This window comes from Crocodylus siamensis, chromosome 4 (assembly GCF_052110815.1).
Source record: "Crocodylus siamensis isolate JL-2025a chromosome 4, ASM5211081v1, whole genome shotgun sequence".
NCBI classification, from domain to species: Eukaryota; Metazoa; Chordata; order Crocodylia; family Crocodylidae; genus Crocodylus; species Crocodylus siamensis.
Genome location: NC_143398.1, coordinates 62,911,055 through 62,932,472, shown reverse-complemented (window position 1 = coordinate 62,932,472; position 21,418 = coordinate 62,911,055). Strand labels below are relative to the sequence as shown.

The following is a 21,418-nucleotide window of genomic DNA, read 5'->3' as shown; positions in this document are numbered from 1 at the left end:
CCTGTTATTTTCCAAGTTTCCATAGCGTCCTTCCGTAAACGTATCACAATGCAAATCAACCCCCCATTACTTATTTTTTTATGGAACAAGCCAAGTTGACTCTACTCTGAAGCACCTACCTGTATTGCAGAGTTCATGAAACATGTATTTCCCAAGTTACTTAGGCCACAAAGCCCAGGTTGCTCATTGTGTCTTCCTGGCTCTGAGTAATCATAGTTCTTATAAGCAGTGTATGAAGGGAGGCAATAATTGGAATTTTTCACACTAGAAGAAAAAAACAAATGTTTTTTACAATGTAGTCACACAATCTGTATACAAATTATATAGTACTGTATACAAATTATGAAGTGATTTAAAAGTTAGAAATTACTACTAACTAGATATATTCTGTATGTAGCTATAGCAATTCAGCTTCTCAGCAAACCCGCCCCCACAAACGCAAATCACTCTTCACCCTGCAAACTCAATACTTTAGTATACTGCAATGAGCAAAAACAGACTACTACTGTATCTTTCTACCCTTGTTCAATAGGAGCAGCTTCACAGCTCACTCCATTCTTCATTGCTCCATCAAATTTAACACACTCAGACTTTAGACACCACCAGCAGCAATAGATCATTTCATTTATGTCCCTTCTGCATCCTGCTACTGTAAGAGTGAGGACAGTAGAAATGGGAATGAAGAGTTGTGCTTCAGTTACAGGTGAGATCTGAGATTTCCAAGGCCACAGTGACATCACTGCCCTGGTGCATTGGAGGTTCTATTTATAGCTTCAATGCTAAGACAGCATAATCCGGCATGCAAATGCAGGGGAAAAGCCTGGAGTGATAAAGGAATGCACAAAATGCCTACCAGCTACTTCTTTATAAAGCTCTATTATGTACCTACTTGGTGAGACTGAAGAAAAAACAAACTGTAATAGGTAGTACTGGCTAAATGCAAAGTAATTTATTTTTCTGATAAAACACAAATACTAAACACGGAAAATAGTAAAATAAGCACTTCTGAAAGGACTAGGAGGGCAAAAGGATCCAGTAAGACGGAATGCTTTATCATCTTACATACAGTATAAAAAAAGGTTAAATTCTCTCTCAAATTGTTCCAGTTACCAATTATATGAAATATTCATGATAGCAGCTCTGGATAAGATTCAAGAGCATTTCTGCAATCTTTAAACATCATTTCACTTTAGAATAAACCTGAAAATGATTTTGAAGGTCACTTGCTCAGAGTTAAGTCTTACAAGGAAAGAATAAACAGTACCAATGAATTTATCTGGATAAACAAAAAATAAAACACACACCTGGGCCCTATAATCTTAAACGTACAAGTGGATGGGAGAGTGGCTTATGGGGACCCTCATCACACTGTTCCAGTCTTATACTCTATATACTCAACTGAAATAACAGGGAGATTCCACTTCAATTCCTTGCAAGTATTATCTATTTTAATATATTAACAACTGTTCTGCTGGGTTAATCTAAAGAATTGTCTTTAATACTGAAATGTCTCTTTTAAAAACAGGCTGCTTTTTTGAATATGACAAAACAAAACCCCCATTTTTCTTCTTTCCCAACAACAAACACATTCAAGAATCTAGCAAACTGCATAGTTCTGGAAAAGTGCTCTCAGTTCCTTGGAGAGGAACACTACAAGCCAGTGAATACACCTTGCACCTGAGACACACCACATACAAACTAAACATGCATTAAGTCTGGCTTGCCCTAAAATTCATACCATGAAGTGCATTTGTGCCTGAAAGCTTGCAATTAAAGAATTTTTTTTTGCAAAAGTCTTGTTGGTCTAATAAGAGATATCATCTCTACTACGAGTCCCTATTACTGTGTCCAGAAGAATTTAGGCAAGTATTTGCGCAGACTAAACATATAAATAATTTTCAAAGGATTATCATGATATTCTACAGTTTGTTTGTTTTTTTAATAAATCAAGTAATTGTCATCAGATTAAGATAAACCTGATTTTAACGTGTCAGATAAATCACGGAGGCGACAATCGTAGCCATTGATGTTCTATAATGCCTTCTATCAAAGTTATGTAGTAAATATAATATTCCTGCAGCAGTGGAAAATGAAAGGAAAGAAACACATGTCCACAAACATTCACGCAACTGGTGCAATGCTTGTGCTGCTTGACTTAAACATTCTAGTATGTGATTCTCAGCCAGGATGCCCAGGCACACTGAAGTGTTGTCAGATACTTTGGGGAGTGCTGCGAGCTGCGAGGAGATATGCAGATTTTAAGTAGATACGCCAGGCTCAGGCTTGTCCTTACTTAAATGATCCCTGACCCCTACTGCCCAGTCACTGTAAGCACTGTAATATATACATTAGTTTTTAAATTTGGCTGCTACTCAATTCACAAAACTTATGGAGAGATGCCTTGAGTCTAAAAGGGTTGAGAACCACTTCTCTCGTAACAGGTGTGAGGAACTATTACAAGCATTATTGTCACTAGGGAGCTGCAGCAGGCACCCTGCAGAATCGCACAACAGTGAATCCTGTCACTCCTTGAGCTAAATGCCCTGTGCACATGGGAATCATGAAGTTTTTTTGTGATATCTGCTTTGCCACATGAAATCTCAGCAGAGTACAATATACAGCATATTTACAGGGGTCTACTAGGCTGATGTAGGGTCTGTAGGTTTAAGGGTAAAGACTCACTGCCAGTAGAGCATAATCCAGTATGCAAATTGAAGGGAATAAGCTCGTTTCAGCCGTCAGCCTGCCATTAAGGGCAAAATGTCTGTGAAAAGTGTGTGCAAGTGCTGCCTACTCCCCAATTTACAAATTCCAGGTTATCTGGAGAGTGCCATTTGTCTTTTCACTCTTTCCTTTCACACAGTATCTTTACTGGGTTTTTGTATGCGCTACAGTCCCTTCCCACTAACAGAGGGGCAACTATAGGAATCTGATGAAGTAAGCTGCTGCTTATAAAAGCTTATGCATTTCTCATTTAGTTAATCCAGTTGTTTTCAACACACACCCTGGAAAATGCCAGTGCTTAGATTAACACTTGTTTTTAGACTACAGAAAAAATAAGCAATTTATCTGATGCAGACTCAGAAAGCTACAACTAATCAGAATATTTTTAACACTGTGGATTCTTATTTGAAATCTCTGGCCGCAACTAGATGAGTGGAGAAGTTTGGTTCCGTGGGGACAACTAGCAGTGGGACATTTTGTGCCACTGCTAATTGTCCCCGGGGAAACCCCATGCCATGCATCCTCTGGTGTGCGGCAGGTTACCTCAGGTGGGGTAGGGGAGGCTGGGCCAGCACAGTTGCCTTATTTGTGGTCTTGGGAGCTAGGGAACCTGAAGCTGCTTTGCTCTTGCAGCTTGGAGCCTGGCCAGCAGCTGGAGTGTGGCTCTGCTGGCCAGGCTCTGATTTTGGGCAGCACACACTGCCCCCACATGCACTGCGCTGCTTTTTTTCTGCGTTTTTTTTTTTTGGCCCTTGAATCTCTAGGGGTCAACCCCGCTCCCCTGCCCCGTGCCGCAAGTTAGCAGCACGGGAAACATCTATATGTGTGATGCCGCAGATGAGTCTGTGGGCCACATACCACATGACTGCACTCATTTGGATGTGGCCTTTGGGTTTATCTTGTGAACTGCATGTAGGTGTTTACATATCTAACATTACTAATGTTATATGGAACACTAAGAAGGATCTCGCAGCACCCTGGCTGCAAATAAAAATAGGTTAAAACAATGGGACACCTGGAGCCTCAGAAAACTAGTTATTCTAGTCTGGACTTCAAACGCTCCATAACCAAGCAATTAAATCACCCTACAAAGAACCAGAAGCTGCTGCTGGAACATCACTTGAGAGAAGGAGCTAGAACTCTTAGTAATAGACATGGTCTGCCTTAACAATGGCTGTCTTACCAATTGGAACAAAAAGGCAGGATTGTTGTAAGAGAATAAGTGTACTGAGTCCCTGAAAGTACAGACCAAAACCCAAAAGGAGCTCTTGGGCACTGGATAACAACCAAGAGAGAAATTAGCACACAATCTTGTGAGATTTTACACCTATACACCTCTTGAACTCTGCATTTTTAAACCAGCCATTCTGCTAAAGTCCATGATCCTCGCTTTAGCTGGTTTAATCTGAAGGATAAAAACAGTAATATTAATGTTCACAGCTTTGTTGGAACTCTTGTGGAGTGTGCAGTTCCTACTGATGTGGTTTGGAAGGGCCAGTACTAAGATATGGGACCTCAACCTTTACAGCAAAGAGTCTGGTATTTTAATAAGTGATGCTAAGTGTTCTGTATACCAAGAATATGTTCAGAAGCCCCTAATTTTGAGGCAGACTGGACTGTATTCAGACCCAGCCAACCTAGGAACATGAGAGACCTTAGGCTATTACCACATCCTGGGAAGATGCAAAACCAAAAGGGGGAACTCAGCAAAGTTTACATAAGAACATCTCTCCTTACTCATGTTTTAGCACCTAGATTGTAAGAGACCAGAATGTTTTAAAGAAATCTAAAGCTTGGTTGACAGCAAGAGAAATTGAAAATGTCCGTATACCTTCACAAAAGTTATTTTCTCTTCACTATAAGCACTGTACATGTGCCTCCAATCTAACCTGGCAGAACCATTTCTACAGGTGAAAAGTTAATTATTATATTCTGTCCTCCTTGGTGTTTCTACTGAAGCTATGCTACCAGTCTTCTGTAAAGATCTGACCAACAGAAAGTGATACAGGACTGACTGTTGTCAAATGAAGAAGACTTTTCAGTTTGGACCTGAAAGACTCTATGCAATTTTTTACTTGCAATCACTGATCCTCTATGGTATAAATTCTGGTTTTACTCCTGAAAAGTTTCAAAAACACCTTCTGCCAAAAAATGTATAGAACATATTCAATAGTTCATATTACAGCTTAATAGAAATGATAAAGAAAATACAACCTAAATAGGGCCTTTCTTCTTTTCTGCAATTACCACTAGAGTAAAATATACTACTACCCTGTTAATGATACCCTTTCAAACTTACTTGTTAACCAGAGAGTACATTTAATATAATATTGAGAACCTTAATATAATATTCTATTGCATTCATGACTGACTAAATTAATTATTAAATACACTAATTTGCAAACAAAGGCTTTGGTCCTTCAAACACTTATTAAATACTAACTACTAACATATAAAAATGTGTTTAAGTTTTTGCAAGACTTGAACCTTAGTCCAAGCCTCTCTCAGAACATTTACCAGGCTAGCCAAATCTTCTAGAGATGTGTGTCAAAACAAAGAACTATAAAATATTTTGTAGTTTTGGCCTTCTATTTTTAATCTTTTTCAGAACAAACCTTATGTTATATTCTCATACAAGGAAAAATATTTAATCATTACTACCCATCTCATCTGATCCAGATTTTGGGGTTAAAAGATATGGTTCTACTAGACAGAGTAAAACAGTCATAACATGATTGTGCTTGGGTGCCTGTATAGACCACGGGGTTTATCCTCATTACATTAAATAGGTTTATCAAATTTAAACTTGTTTATTTTGGAGCATCACACCAGTGTTTGCATGCACTTGGTTTTCAAAATAATTAAGCTCGGCCCCTGGCCAGAGCCAAAGGAAACCGAGATGGTCCAGTGCTGCCCCCCAACCCATGCTCTGCCACACAGCTGTGGGAATATGGAGCTAGCACACGCCACAAGGAAAAACACAAAGCAGGAACAATTTGAAAGTGGAAGCAATTCAAAGGGGTGAACTACAAAAAAATTCACAGGCTATCTGGTGGACAAAGAGGCTCATTACAGATCTTTGAGTGCCTTTGTTTTTGCATTCAATGAATCCATGGATGCAAAGCTTTAATTTGCAGCAAGCTAAACTAAACTATGTCTGAGAAGTTTTACTTTAAAGCACGAGAAAGACATTTAAAGTGTCCAGAAAACCCACTCACGCAAACAGTCATGCTAGTGCAGGGCAAGAAAGGGCAAAAAATGTGGCATGTACAAAGGCCCTTTTAGTCTATACTAATGGAGTCCTGTCTTTTTTTTTTTTACTTTATGATCTTTTTGTTACTAATCACCCACTGCTGTCATTACCACCATCCTTAAAACAAAAGATATCCTCAGAAGTGCAAAAGAACCCCATAATTCTTAAGTATACAATTCTAACAGTATTCCAAAGGTTCTGACTTCAGTACATGAGACCAGAAAGAGCATTTGCTTCAACTGAGAAGCCAGCTGCTACAAATATAGGCAGAAAAATTGAAACACACTAGATGGTACTAACGGAGACAGAACTGACACTGAACACATAACTGAGTAGAGAAGGCACTATTAGTATAAGAATATAAAGAAGGAAAGTTTCTTCAGACAGGATGATGTGGGGTAGGGAGAGGGGAAGAAAATGGGAGGGAATTGATTTAATCTCACTGATAAAATTTTAAACAATACAGAAAAATGCTAAGATTTGCACTTGAAGCTAAAAATTCTCAATGTACTGTTATAAGTGAATATTCAATGTTATGAATATCAAAATAGTAACAGATATAGTTTCTCCCTGTAATTAATGCTTCTTAAACATATATTTAACTTTTGTGAAAATAAAACATTAATTAAAATTTTAAACAATGAATTAAGCTACTTATTGCCTGATTTTAAAGAAAACCAGTGAATTGCACATAAATATCTACATGTACCTATACTATATGGTGCGCCATAAATGTACTTCTATTGCTTAGTAAATAAATGTGATTATATCCAAGCTTTAAAGTTTAAGCAGCAGCTTTTACTTCAGTAGACAGTACTACCAAAATAGATTACTCAAATGTATTTTTCAACTGTTTAACTCTTGAATCTCCAAGTCCAATTTTAAAAATAAATCTAGGATATTCTTCATGACTACTAAATTCCCAACATGTCTAAAATCTTAAGCTAAAGCATTACAGAGTTGCTTAAAACTTCTGTTTTCTGTGTGGAAGTCCTCAACCTCAAAAACTCATGTAGCTGATGGAATTGAACTTCAACTTCCAAAATTCTAATGTTTGGCTTTGCAAAAAATTAAAAAATATCCATCTACAAATGTATTTTTTGAAAACTGTAAACACTGCTAATTGGTTCTATAAGTACTTTCTAAAATATTACTATAGCGTCTCCATGGTGAAGTTACACATAATATTTTCAGTGTTTGTTTTAAAAAAGTATTTTCATAAGAAACAATGACTGCCTGTGTAGCTTTTGATGTTACAAATTACTTTAAACAACAGGAAAGGGATTATTAGCTTTCCACTACTAGAGGCTTAGCTCCAGTTATGTGGTCAACACATACCCATAAAATACAATTTTTTTCCCTATTACACATTCACATATCCAGTACGGTAGACTGCATTTAAATACATGGATTTGAACTGTTTAACAGTGAAAGTTGGGGCTACTCTCAACTGGTAGAAACACTAGTGACACTTCACCTCTTACAAAAAAATCACTTCTGATAAATGCAGTATTTAACTGGAAGATATTTATAAAATATTTAATATTTATATTTCCTCTTTAAGTAGTTAAAGTCAACATCTTTGAGTCATAGCGCACAAGTTTGGAATAGTATTTTAAATGAAGTCTGGATGGAAAGTTTAAAAAGCCTCTTCATTTCCCCCATTTTACCTTGAACACTGGTATGATCTGACTACAGGCATCTGAAAATTGGTTCACCACAGGTTAGGTTGCAGAAAAACTGAAACTATTTCAGCACTTACTGTTAGTTTTTTTCTATTACCTGTACATAATATGAAGTGAAGTGATCAGAGACTAAGGTGGCCACTTGACAGTTAAAGTTCTTCTTTTAGAGTCTTATCATATTAAATGTACCAGTTACCAAATAATTTGTCCAAGTTCAAATATGCAAAGTAAAAGAAAGGAAATAAGTTTTTACTTTCTTAAAGATTTGTCTGTCATTGAACCCTCTACTTGCTGCAATACATACCTAAACACAATATTCCATGTCAAACTGAGCTCACATTTCAGAGACTATGACAGATGCATTAGACCACATATATTAATTCAGTCTCATTTGGATAGTACAGCCTCATCTTTAAACGTATGGTATTGTATACTGTTGTGATACCTTAAAGCAGTGGTTTTCAATCTTTTTTAGTCTAAGTACCCCTGGCAGCTGGGAGGCAGGGACAGTGCATGGGCAGGCAGGGATAGAGTGGCGCTGCCTCCCCAGTGGCAGGACAGGGCCAGGGCAGTTCACCAGGATGCAGTGAAGCAGAGGCACCCCTTTATGGGGCGGGGAAGTTCACTGGGCTGGTGTGTGGTGATGGCGGCCACCATGTGCAAGCTTCCCTACCCTGAAGGGGGCGCCACTGCCCTCCCCCCTGCCCTGGCCCTACTCCTGGGAGGTGGCAGTGCTCTGTTCCTGCCCACCCATGTGTACTCCCGAGGACTGGCCCACGTGCCTCTAGTTGACAATCCCTGTCTTAAAATATTGAGGGACTAGAAAAGGATCTATCATCTTAATTTGGAAGTACTTACAGAGACAATTCAGTAAAATGGGACAGTATATAATATTGTTTACAGCATTTTTATATATTTAACATGATAAACTCTAAGCAAAGTCTTTAAAAAAACATTGAGCACTGTAAGAAAGTGTTCTAGTCTCTAATAAACTGAGTAGCACATACAGTCAAACACCTTTAACTAACTTTCGTTTCTGAATTTTGTCTTACTCGAACACAACAGGGTACTGCACTATGAAATACGGAATCTTTCAAAGAACTGCAATCCAAGTACCAAAACAAATCTAAAGCAACCTAAAAACTATAAAACAAGGTCATTTCTCATATTTGGGCGATTCAAATAAAGAGTTCTTAAGATACATTGCTTACTTTCTGTTGATGTTGTTATAATTATTTGATAGAGATGGAGGGATCTTTGGTAAAGTTGAAAAATTGGATGCACCTGGGGACCTTTAAAAATATGAAAATGTTAAATTAGATAAAAATGTTGAGATTAAAATTAATCATGAAAAAGAAAAGGCTAACAGATGAACAATGCATGTAAATAAGCATGAAAAAGTTCTTATGAGCAGAGCACCAAAAGTCCATGAAAAAGCTTTCTAGCCTCAAAATGTATTTTTTTTAAATTAAAATGGATTTCATAATTCAAACTTTCATATCACACTGGATATCAGCTATCACTTAAATCAGCTAAAAAAGCTGACAAAAAGAAAAAAAGTCAAAATATTTCTTTTGTCTGCACTGATAGTGTGGACACATTTCACTTCTCAAAGTTACAAAAAAACCTAGAGGCTTTCCTAATTTTTAATTAATCTTATGTAACTTTTGAAATGAGATATGAAAGTGTCAGCTGTGACTAAAGCATAATATTCCAAAGTGAGAGCGCACATTCAGCCATTTAAAAGCAGCATTTAAAACTAACTGTTTTTAACAAACGGACTTTTAACAGCTAACGAACATTAACATAACAAAATTTCTGGAGATGCGAAGGTTATCTTTAATATGTATTTAGCCAAATGTAAGTGTATTACTATATCCAGTTACTTAATTCTAAAAAGTTGGATATGTTGAACATTTTAAACACTAGATAATTCTTTGAATTGTAATGACTGAATGAAATACAGCATGATCTTGCAGTTTGCTGTTTTCCTTTACTTGCAATTGACTCAGCACACGGGCCTCACCCAGATCCACACAAATCCATGGAAAAAACACTGGAAGACTTAAATGGACTTTTGGAATTAGGCTCATTCAGATCATTAAAAAAATACAGCATGCAAGTCAGGCAGTAAGCATTATTACATATGATTTTACGTTTTCAAAAAAAAAAAAAAAAAAAAAAAAAAAAAAGGTGAGACATGCATCCTGTTTGAAGAATTTTCGAAGTCAGATTTGTACACTACTTGCATAAAATACTGCCACTGGGAAAACACTCGATTATGAAAATAATTTTGGTCTACTATTATTATGCCACTTTTCCATATTATAATCTAATAGCCGTCTCCTTCATGGACAATACTGTCAACAAAAACAGGAACATAAACAAATTCCAGCAGAGGAAAGTTATAAAGTATTATGAAATAATTTTCTAATTGACCATTTAAACTCAAGTTAAACTGAAACTGAAATTAAAGACCATGGACTCTTTAAATTAAAACACAAAGCAAGCTGAATATGTCATAATTGATAATAATGTTATGACCAAATTCAACTATTTTGTTATGAATAAAAATAGTAAGGTAGTCTACCAAGTACCATAACAATTTCAAAGTCAGATTTATTTAGACTTTTCCTCCAGTGAAAAAAATAAAAGCACCAGTTAATTTTGATTCCGACAAAGTTAAAACTCTTAGCTGGTGAAAGAGCTATTTTCGAAAATCTTTAAGTAAAAACAAAGCATTTCTTAAGAAATATAAACAGCTTAATAAGATGTTATAAGTCACTCTTGCCAAAAATATTCTTAGAACTGTTTGTAGGTACTAACACTGATAACAGATAACACTATCAAGAAAAAGGCAATCAATGCTGTGTGTCAAATGCAACTACTTTCTCATACATGGTAAAATCACATATGAAAGGTTTTTTTTTCCAAGCTTCTAAAAATATTTACATGAAGACATCCAAACAATGGACAATAAAAAAGTTTCAAAACACAAAAGCTGATAAGATTCAAAGGTTAGTCTTTATTTTTAATTTTTGTCTTCCTTTTTCCTTTTAAATGGTAGTACTCTAGCAATGGTTAACTAAGCAAGATACAGAGAAAATGTCAAATATTTTCTGTCAAAATATGAATGACAATTTCAATCCTCTGTCTTAATCACAGATGGTTCAAATACATGAATGCATCTTCCTGAAATGTAATATGAATGCATGCAATAGGAAATAATAGTTTTACTGTTACTAGTGGTGTTTTAAAAACATTAATTTGAAAAGTTGTGACCAAAGAATATACCAATCAGCCAAACACTGACAGATAAAAATTAGGAAGAGGACAAGACAATTTTTTTGTTTTAAAGCAGGATATCCTTAACTTACTACAGTAACACCCATATTTCCTGTGAATAATATAGCAATTCCCCTGAAGGGAAACTAAAACTAGTTAAATAAGTTTATCCTTAAAAAAAAAAAAAAAAAAAAAAATCTTTCTTTGCTTTAAACACAGTTGATGAACACTTTACTCTTTATTCAATATTGAAATGTTATGCCTATTATACTACGAAATATTTGCAAAATATATTAAAAGATGATGTAAACAAATATAAAATGGGTGGCATATCCCTCTACAGCTATATGCCACATGGCTAACTTAGTGTGATAAATGTAACATCTGCCAGGGCCTTTTGATGCCAATTGCAAAGAATAATCTACAGGATTTTACTGCTTAATCAGAATTATGTTCAATACATTACTGAGCCTTTAACTGACCAAATAATACTCAGTGTCATATGACTATTCATACTGTTAATTGGCATCCTTAAATTCTCAAGTCTTCCACTTCACTGAATTCATCACAAGTGATTTGACTCTCCCTTAAAAGAAAAGAATTTAATATTATACAAAGAATTTTTCCAAAACCTACAATTCCTATGTTAGATATCATTTTAAAAGATGATCCAAGTATCGATTTATAGCTTCCTGAGGGGGACCAGCAGGGAACAGGAGAGACCCTGTTCCTCCGAGCACTACCAGGAGTAACTAGGAATAACAGCCATAAGTTGACTGAAAGTAGGTTCAGGCTAGACACCAGGAAACACTACTTCACAGTCAGGGTGGCTAGAATCTGGAACCAACTTCCAAGGGAAGTGGTGCTTGTTCCTACCCTGGAGGTCTTCAAAAGGAGGCCAGATAATCACCTAGCCGGGGTTGTTTAACCCCAGCATTCTTTCCTGCCCATGGCAGGGGGTCCGACTTGATGACTGGCTCAGGTCCCTTCTGACCCTACCAACTATGAAACTATGTCAGGAACCAAGCAAAAAGTAAGATTGCAAGACTGGAGTAAGACCGCTCTTATGTGCATAACTGGATCTGGTCCTTTGCTTTCTTGCCTGACACCTGGTTTCACCACCAGTAGAAAGGTAGGAAGCTGAAAGCTAAGTGTAACAGGGCACACACGCAAAAAATTTGGAATACCCAGTCTTAGGGGCAGTCTGCCCTGTTACCTGTCAGCTCCATGGTCTTGGGGAACCCTGACACAGGATGCAGACTGTCTGACTCACAAAGAATTCCCCCCTCCTCTACCTAAACAGAAACTGATTAAGATGCAATGAGAGACGCACCTAAAACCCTCCAGATAAGGGTGACAAAAGTGAAACAACACTAGGTCTCATTTGCATCTGAGATGGGACCAGATGACCATTCATTTACATGAGAGATGGAGAACAGAAAACCTGAAGCAGAGATTGCAGTGAATTCTGGGATCAGCGAAGCAGGGGAGCACTGCATGATGGGGAATCTGTGTTCCAAATGCTAATCAACCTTCACACCCAGCTCAGCATTTATCAGACCAGTTCTAACCTGGATTTACCAAGGACTTCCCCCCGCCAACACACACACCTCTAAGCAGAAGTAAGTTTAACAGGTATCTCCGGCCGTACATGGGAGGCCTATTTAAAAACTTAATTGACTAAAACTCGGTTGCCGGGTTAGGGAATGCTGAGGCAACAGACTGAGTCAGAGGGGGTAGGGATAACATTTGAACAATGGTACAGGGTTCATCACAGCGTCCAGCCCGTTGGAGCCCTGTCCACAAGTGTTGTCATACTTTTCCCGAGACGATTGGTGGAAGTCCTCTCCACAACAGGTTATGAACACTCCAGTAAGTACCTTAAGTCTGTTAAAAGACTATAGTAAGATCTGGAAAAGTCATGCTAAGCTGAGGCTTGTTCACAGCAAGTAAAAATCCAAAACCCTGATGCTGCAATCTATTGTTTCTGAAGACACCAGGAGATATCCCATCAAGTATATCTGCTATCCATAGGAATGTCAAGCTGGCTCCTAGGTATGTGTTTCCTGAGTATCAATCAGGTTCCTGAGATGTTCCAATCAGATAACCCCTTGTCAATAGAAAAGATAATTTGATTTACACTACTGAGAATGCTTGAAAGACGCTGAGCTGAGGGTATAAAAATCTGTAGAAGCAGCAGCAGTGTGTGTGCTGACACCACCTGCTTTCTTCTGGAGAGACTGAAGGAGACAGATCATCTCCCTTCAAGGATTGTGCTGAGAACTTTAACCTGTCAGCTTTGCAACCCCAGTGCCTTGGACTGGTGAGATCCCAGCTCTCTCTCTTAGCACAGAGTTCTGAACCTGAACTGTATTAGTTAAGCTTGAGCTAAGTTTCCCCAAATACTTAGTGAAACCAGGGTAATACTGTAACTGTGTTTGTTTTTCCTTTGCATGTCTATTACTACTAGTGTCATTATATATTTCATCTACTTAGCAATAAATAACTTTTATAGTCGAACTGGTGGTAACTAGGTATATCTTTTCTTCTTTACTTCTCCTTCCCCACTTGCTCTGCAGCAACGCTTCTTTTACCTAAGCTAAAGATCCCTGTGAAGCCCAGAAATACTCTGGGGTTTGCTCATCAAGAGGCTAAAAGATTGAGATGGGCTGAGTTTGAAACACATAAGGGGATCAGCTTGTACAGGCTGATTGACCCAGTTTGGCTCAGACGTGCCCTAATGAACTGAATGCTGGCCCATGAGGGTGTCATCTGGACACCTGGCCAGATTCAGAGGTATTCTGTTCAACTGTGTGCTTGTGTCTGACTGTAGTTGCTGTTGCTCTGATGAACTGATTCTTGGCATATGAGGGTGTCAGCCTGCCCATGCTGATCAACCTGGCCGGGTCAGGCATGTCACGTTAACCTGTGTTTGTGTGCGACTGATTTGGACTCCAGCCCCACTGAACCGAGTCCTGCAAGATAGCTTCATTGGGGGTGAGGGCTTGCAGGGGGAGAGATACAGCTCTGTACAGAAACACCAGCACCACAAGCAGCACATTAATAGAATTACCAAGACCCTAGCCCTAATAAATGAGCACACCCCAAAGTAGTGGGCAAATCTGGTAACACCTGTACTCACCCACCATGCCGTTAACAGAAATATGTAGACTGCAGGAGGCTGCCCTGATCTTACTGTACCAACCACTCTCCTTATGATCGTGGCCTATGGGCCAATCGTACAGCTCCATACCTCCCCAACACCATGCCTCACAAATGGCATCCTAGTCTTCATGTCTAGCTGAGGCCCCCTCACTGGGCCACACTTTGCTCTCTGGCCCCTCCCTGGGCTGCCCTCTAGCTCAGACCCCTGGCCCCTCACTGGGCCTCTCCCTCTGCTCCAGCCTCTGGACCCCTGGTGGTCCACACAGTCTTCCTTGCCCACTGCTTTTCTGTCGGTGTATGCTCCCTTAACCTTCCCCCTTCAGAGGGCCACCCACAAGGCAATGTGGGCTGAGGCTTTTTGGTACCCCATCCTCACCTTTCCATGGAGCGGAGCAGGTATGGCATTTCATGCCCCCACACCAGTAGCCCCACCACACCAGCCACCTCCAGTAGGGTGCAGTTTTAGGTCTTACCCAGGACTGATCTTTAAGGCCTACCTGATCTTCCATTAATCTCTCTGGGCTACCCCTTGATGTTCTGCACCTCCCCAAAGCTGCTACCTACTAGGCCCTCTGGCCCAGACTCCCTCTCTACTCTTGCTCTCTCTCTCTTTGGCCCCTAGTTCACAGTTGGACTCCTAGCCCTAGATCCCTCCTTTTAGCTTAGCGCCAGCCATCATCATCCAAGCTGGATGCTCCTGGACCCCTCCCTCTCGGCTGTGGCCCCTCATGAACCGTTATGCCTCTCTGAAGCTCTGGCTCTGCCTCCAGACCAGTCAAGACCCCAGGCTGTCTGCAGCTATGGCCACCTCTTTCCCTTCAGCCCATCCTGGGCCCAGCACAGGCCAGTCAAGGGTCAGTCTGCCAGCTATCAGACCCTCACATCTCTATGGGTCTGCCCTCCTGGTCCCCCACCATGAATCACTCACTTGCTCTCTCTGCATGCTCGAAGCCCCACCTCAATTGTGCTACGTAACCCCTTTCTTCTCTAGGCCCCCTTGACCCCTCAATGGGCCCTACTACTCTGCTCCACTCACAGGATACACCCAGGCCTCCCTACCAGGTCTCTCTGCTGCTCAGGCCCTTATTCAGGGCTCACCTGGCCACTCAATAGGCCTGCTCCTCTCAGCCCCTCTCCCAGGACTGGCTTGGCCCCTCACGAGGCCCTAGTACACATGGCCCCTCCTCCTTTGGGCTGGCCTAACCTCTCATTGGGCCCTTGTATGCATAGCTGGTCTTCCTTTGGACTGGCCAGACTCCTCTCTAGGGCTAGGCCTTTGTACACACAGTTCCTCTTCCTCTCGGCTGGTTTGGCCTCTCTAGGTCCACATGCATGCAGCCTCTCACCCTCCGGACCTCTCCCTAGGCTCCTACGCACACGGCCACTCTCCAGCCTCATCTGGCCTTTCAACAGGCCCAGGCACTCAGCCCACTTCCCAGGGCTCTGGACCCCACAGTAGGTCCCCAGGAACCTCCTCCACCCTCATGGTTCCTACCCAAACCTGCACAGGGTCTCAGATGGCATATAGGACTGGCAGTATTCAGTTCACCCCTAAAACAGTGAACTGTAACAGCCTCTCAGACTTTTTTTTTGGGGGGGGGGGGGGGGGGGAGGAGGGGGGAGGCAATTAACAAAAAAAAAAACAAAAAAAAAAACGAACAGCAATTTAACTGGCAAAGCCTGCCAACAGAATTTAAGAACACACAAATGTAGTCCTAGTTTGAGCCCTGGTCTCCAACAGTGTGACTCTGGGATAATCTCAACCACTGGGGTGATATATATTTTGCCATTGTTTTCATTCAAATCCTAAATTAATAGAATCATAGAGAAGTACGCCTGGAAGGGACCTCCCAAAGTCATCTAGTCCAGCATTTTTCATAGATTTCATAGACATTAGGGCTGGAAGGGACCTCGGGAGATCATCGAGTTCAGCCCCTTGTCCAAAGGTTCTCAAACCATGGTTGCAAGAATATTTCAAAGGGTCACAAGCTGCAGCAGGGCAGACGGGCAGCACAAAGGCACCTGCCCCTTCCAGCAGGGTAAGGGGATGGGGGAGAGCTGCATAGCTGGGCTGGCAACACTGGGGCCAGTGCTCATTCTCCTGGGCGTGGCACAGCTGGGAGATGCTGTCTGGGAGGTGGAAGGGTCCATAACCAGGCTACCTGGTGGGGCGCAGCAGTAGGGTGCCACAGGCCTCTCCTCCGCCTCCCTCCAGCCTGTGCTGGTGCCGGACTCACTCTGCTGCCACCTGCATGAGCTGAAGACACTGCAGTCACCAGGCTCAAGCCCAAGTGGGGCAGGTGGTGAGGACTGAGGGACACCAGCATGGCCCAGGGGACAGGGGACTAGGCAGTGGCAGGGCCAGGTGTATGTGGGTTGGGACCGGCCATGGATCTTTGCAAATGGGTCACTGTAGGAAAAATGTTGAGAACCACTGATCTAATCCAAACCTCTTGCCTGAGACAAGATCAAAGTTTTATTAAAAGCTGCAACTGGAGATAAAAGACTAAGATAACATAAACCATACATATCCATTTCTCATCAAGTAAGTTCAACAAGGTACCTGCAAGGGCCACTGTCTGGGGCACTTCAGGACACTGAACGTAAGTTCTTAGCTCAGGCTCAAATCAGAAAGAACAGAAATAATGCTCAATGGAAAAAAAGTCTTTCTAACAAATACCAGAAATAGTAGGTAGGTGCCTCTTGTTAATGCAAACAACCACTTTATTACTGATGGTCTAATCCTAATTCACAAACCATTTGCTATGGCCGATTTTTTTTAAATACTCTGTGAGAAACCGTGTCATTTCTCATCATGTAAAGAGCTACACTGGTCCACCTACATAACCGTCAGACAAGACTTGAACACTTTTCCTTTAGGGCTGACTACAGAAACAACCAAGAAGATATAGCTGGTTTGATATGCAGTGTCCCCCCACTACTAAGCAGTACAGAGGTTTGGCATCTTTTCACCTACAATATTTAGCAATCAGAAAAGGTTAATAAAGTAAGCATGAATACATCTCACCAGTAACTCATTTGATTAAGTAAGACAAAAGCTTTAATTCCATTTGAAATGCAGTTGGATAAGAGTTCAAGTATTGGGGGGTCTCAGTGTGAACATGAAAAGGCATGGAATGTGACTAATTCAAACCAGCACAGGGCAAAAAGTAACTGCAGAACACAGGACCAAGAAAAGGCATAGCCAGCCTAATTTTCTTATTATTGGAACTGACAACCCACAGAATTTTCCACTGTCTCAGGTACTCGAGATGTCCTACAAATGTACCCCAGCAAGTCAGTAATAAAAGAATAGGGAGCATCCATGTTTAGTGACTTCCTATACATTTTGTGGGAAAACACTTGTGATGGGTATAAACAGCAAAACTGCAAGAACAATGTAACAAGGGTGCAGGGGGGTTTCTAACATTTGTCTAAGTTCTCAAACCAGGTGAAAACTCATTTTTGGCATATCATTGTTGGCAGATGCAGCTACTGTGGTGAATCAGGAACTTGACTGAACTGAAGCCTACCTCAATTTCTATTAGAATCTGTTACCAAGTTCTGGGTAAATTCTTGTTTTATTCCTCTATTTTGGTTTTACCCTACATCCCCCCCCCACTTATCCTTCAGAATGAGCTTACAGGTACACGCATATATTTGTAATTAACATCCTTCTTTTTAAAACATACACACACACACACACACACACTGAACATCCACTTCCTTAGGGGACACAAACAACTGATACTTTGTTGACAGACGAGCTGCCTGACAGATTCATATTTGATCCAGATCTGTTCTTCATGGAAGAAAGGAAATAAACAATAGCTGAGGTTAGCGACTGAATATCTACACTAGGATTAGGCCACTATAGCCATTATTTTATCCATTTTGCCAGGTGGTAAGCCACAAGAAGAGTTAATGCAATGGGAGACTCTTCTGCAAACAGATACGAGGCCTTTAGGGGAATAACTGACAGGAGTTCCTAGCATCAGAGCTCCACTGAAATCAAACTTTCATAGAATGATGGTCCTTCAATCTATGCACCTGTATCAGTTACATTTCAAGTGTACCAAATTGGTCTCAAGATATGAAGGCCGTAAAGCTGATCTTTGCTTATGTTCAGGTAAATATGTATAAGTATGCATAAGAAATTCAGGAAAAGAAATCATAGCACCCTCCAGCAAAGAAAGAAATTACATAAATCAGGGGTTTTCAACCTTTTTGGATCAGTGGTGTACCCCCAGCAACCGGACACGGAGCCCCGGTCAACAACCCCTGATATAAATAACAACAGCAATAATGGATATGAGCATTCATATTTCAACTACTATTTCTAATAGCTGCAATTGTTATAAATCCTTAATGCAATTAATCCTTTTCTAACGAAATTACCAAAATGCATTGAACAATTGCTTTAATTTTCTGGCACTGATACACGAACAGATGACTTGTTGCTTGTTTTTAAAAGGTCTGTAACTTTGAGTCAAATTCTTTATTGCCTCCCCCCACTTGTTTTTTGAGTTTCCTTTAAACTGAAGACAAAAAGCAAGAAATGCTCCATTACTGAAACTACATTAAAAGTTGTTTTAAATAGTTATTTCCACACTGAATTTTAAAAGGTATTTGGCAAAACCTCATTAAAACATTACATATTTTATGTTTTTCAATTTTTGTTAATTACAACATATTTAGTGATGTCACAGTTTAGTGCTTTTGACTTGGATCACTTTGGAATGCGGGGCTCTGGTGGTGGAAGCACTAAGGCACACAGTTGACAGCTCAGTCAAGACCATAGCAGAAGTACTTATGGCAGTGCCGTCACATTTAAATGCATCTGTAAATTCTGCTAAATGCCTTATCACAAGGACACAAAAAAAGAAAGGAAGTAGGCCACTCTATAGTGAGCAACTGTATGAACCAGACAGGAAACAAAAGTTGACAATGGTTCTTAAAGTTCAAAACCTTAACAAAAACTGCATTACAGAAAGCTTAAAAAGAAGTGAAATAAATGTCTCTTGAAGTCAAAGAATTCCAGGAAAACTGGAGAAATTCAAGAAAACTTAAATTTCTGCAACCCACCTCATGATGTGCGTTTATGCAATATATTTACAGGAAAAAAAGTATAAGAATAACAGGTTCGTATAGAACAGAGAAAAAAAAATATTGGGCTAACCTGAGGCAGAGTCAGAAGTTATGGTTTCACCATCTGAATTTGCATGCAAGTATTTTGCTAAACTGCAAATATGACAGAAAAAAAATGGGGAAGAACTCAAGGACAGTTAACTAAGGTACTGATAAATTAATGCATAAATGAAAGCTTGATGACACAATGGTTATTTTTCATTTGAAAAATATCACATCTGCTGAGCAGTGCTATACATTTTGTTTTGCATGCATTTAGTATGCAGCATATTGTATGTTGAATACATTTTAATGCATCAGAACCTCTCTCATGAATCATGAATTCTGAAAGACACCTACATCCAATAGCATTTAATTTCTATATTAAAAGTTGGCAAAACTTCTTCATGTTGGAACCACCATTAATCCACTTAAGGGAAAGTATTCCATTAGGGTCTTGTTTGGGGAGCCTGTTGTTGTTTCTTGTGGGTTGTTTAGTCTTTCATTGTAAGCTGCCCTGAGCCTTCTTGGGAAGGGTGGCATATAAATCTAATAAATAAATAAATAAATAAATAAAATTACCTCAAAACCAAGAGTATAAATCTGGAATATCTATAGAAGTTAAATATAAAATAAATCCAAACAGCAAATTAAGGAAACACAACCAAGGTGCTCAAATGCATAAAGCTATTAACCCCAGATTAAAGTTACTTTTATAGAGATTAGACTTTTTTTCCTCAAATTTTCTTCACTGTGTCACTTTCATTTTTATATTTAAACACAGACATGAAATACAGGACCTGTTGCTGGTGATTTTGTCTATTTTTTTTATTGTTGCGATTTTTAGTTTCTCTCATTTTATCCTTGCCACTCTCAGTGCTCCAGTTCCTCTTCCTACAGTGTTTCTATTACTTAACGGCTTTTGAGAGCTATCAAATAGACAAGAAAAATGTCAACTTGAGTAGGAGCATAGAAGTTTACCCTTTTTACTGGATTCCCAGCAGACTACTGTTGATCATACAATTCTACGTTAAACATTTATTTATCAAAAAAAGTTTGATCAAGAACAAGACACATTGTAGCTCTCATGACAGCTTCTAAATGCCTTCCAATGAATTGCCTGAAAAACGATTAAAGCCTCCATGCCATGGCCAAGAACCTCTTTCTGCATATATTATTCAATTTTTAATTTGTTTTCTGTATAAATAACACAGCAACAAAGGAAATGGAGCAAAAATGTTTTACACTTGTTCGCCACTTTCTTGCTTATATCAGGTTTACCCAGTACAAATTGGTTTTACCAAAGCCACATATGGTACACAGAGCTTAACCTAAATTTAAATCACCATGCACCTACTAGCGAGAGTCAATAAAGAGACATGACCATCAGTCTCCTCTAATATGGCTCAGGGAAAACACCTAGACAATGTATTTATTCATCTACAGCCCTTCCTGATGCATTCTGCACAAGGCTGATGCCTCTGGAGCCTATTCAGGATCTCCCTCTTTCATGTTTTACTTAGATTTCAGTAAGGCCTTTGATTCTGTCTCCCATGGAATTCTCTCAATTAAACTGGAGAGTACTGGCCTGGACCAGCCTATAGCGAGGTGGGTGGATAACTGGCTTAGAGACTGGTCCTAGAGAGTTGCAACTGATGGGACAGCCTCATCCCAGAGGCCTGTCTCCACTGGTGTCCCACAGGGATCGCTGCTTGGACCCCGTGCTTTTTAACGTATTTATTAATGATTTGGATGAAGGGGTGGAATGCTCTATGATTAAGTTTGCAGACGATACCAAGCTGTCTGGAAATGCAGGCAAACTAGAGGATAGGGTAAAGATCTAGGATGACCTTGACAGACTGGTTCTAAGAGCTGAACGGAATCAGATGAGGTTCAACAGGGAAAAGTGCCGGGTCCTTCATCTAGGTAGGAAGAAACTTCATCACAACTATAGGATAGGTGGTAGTCCACTGGCTAGCATGGCATCTGAGCAGGACCTCAGGGACACAATCAACCAGAAGATGAATATGAGCCAACAGTGCAAGGAAGCTGCCAGCAAGGCAAACAGAACTTTGGCATGCATTAGCTGATGTGTTGCCAAGAGATCCAGGGAGATGCTTCTACCTCTCTACTCAGAGTTAGCGTGGCCACAACTGGAGTCCTGTGCCCAGTTTTGGGC

General features: G+C 40.0%; 1 protein-coding gene across 4 annotated transcripts in view; it reads right to left on the bottom strand.

Moving 5' to 3' along the window:
* The window catches only part of USP15 (ubiquitin specific peptidase 15), a 101,329-nt gene that overhangs the window by 33,312 nt on the left and 46,599 nt on the right, over positions 1-21,418 (bottom strand). For 3 of the 4 annotated variants that reach the window (XM_090042421.1, XM_090042423.1, XM_090042424.1), the window contains 2 exons: positions 8,874-8,954; positions 120-264 (listed from right to left, as the gene is read on the bottom strand). In XM_090042421.1, coding sequence (XP_089898547.1) covers positions 120-264; positions 8,874-8,954 — 226 coding nt within the window. The remainder of the gene's footprint in view (positions 1-119; positions 265-8,873; positions 8,955-21,418) is intronic. The other variant, XM_090042422.1, reaches the window with a different exon arrangement.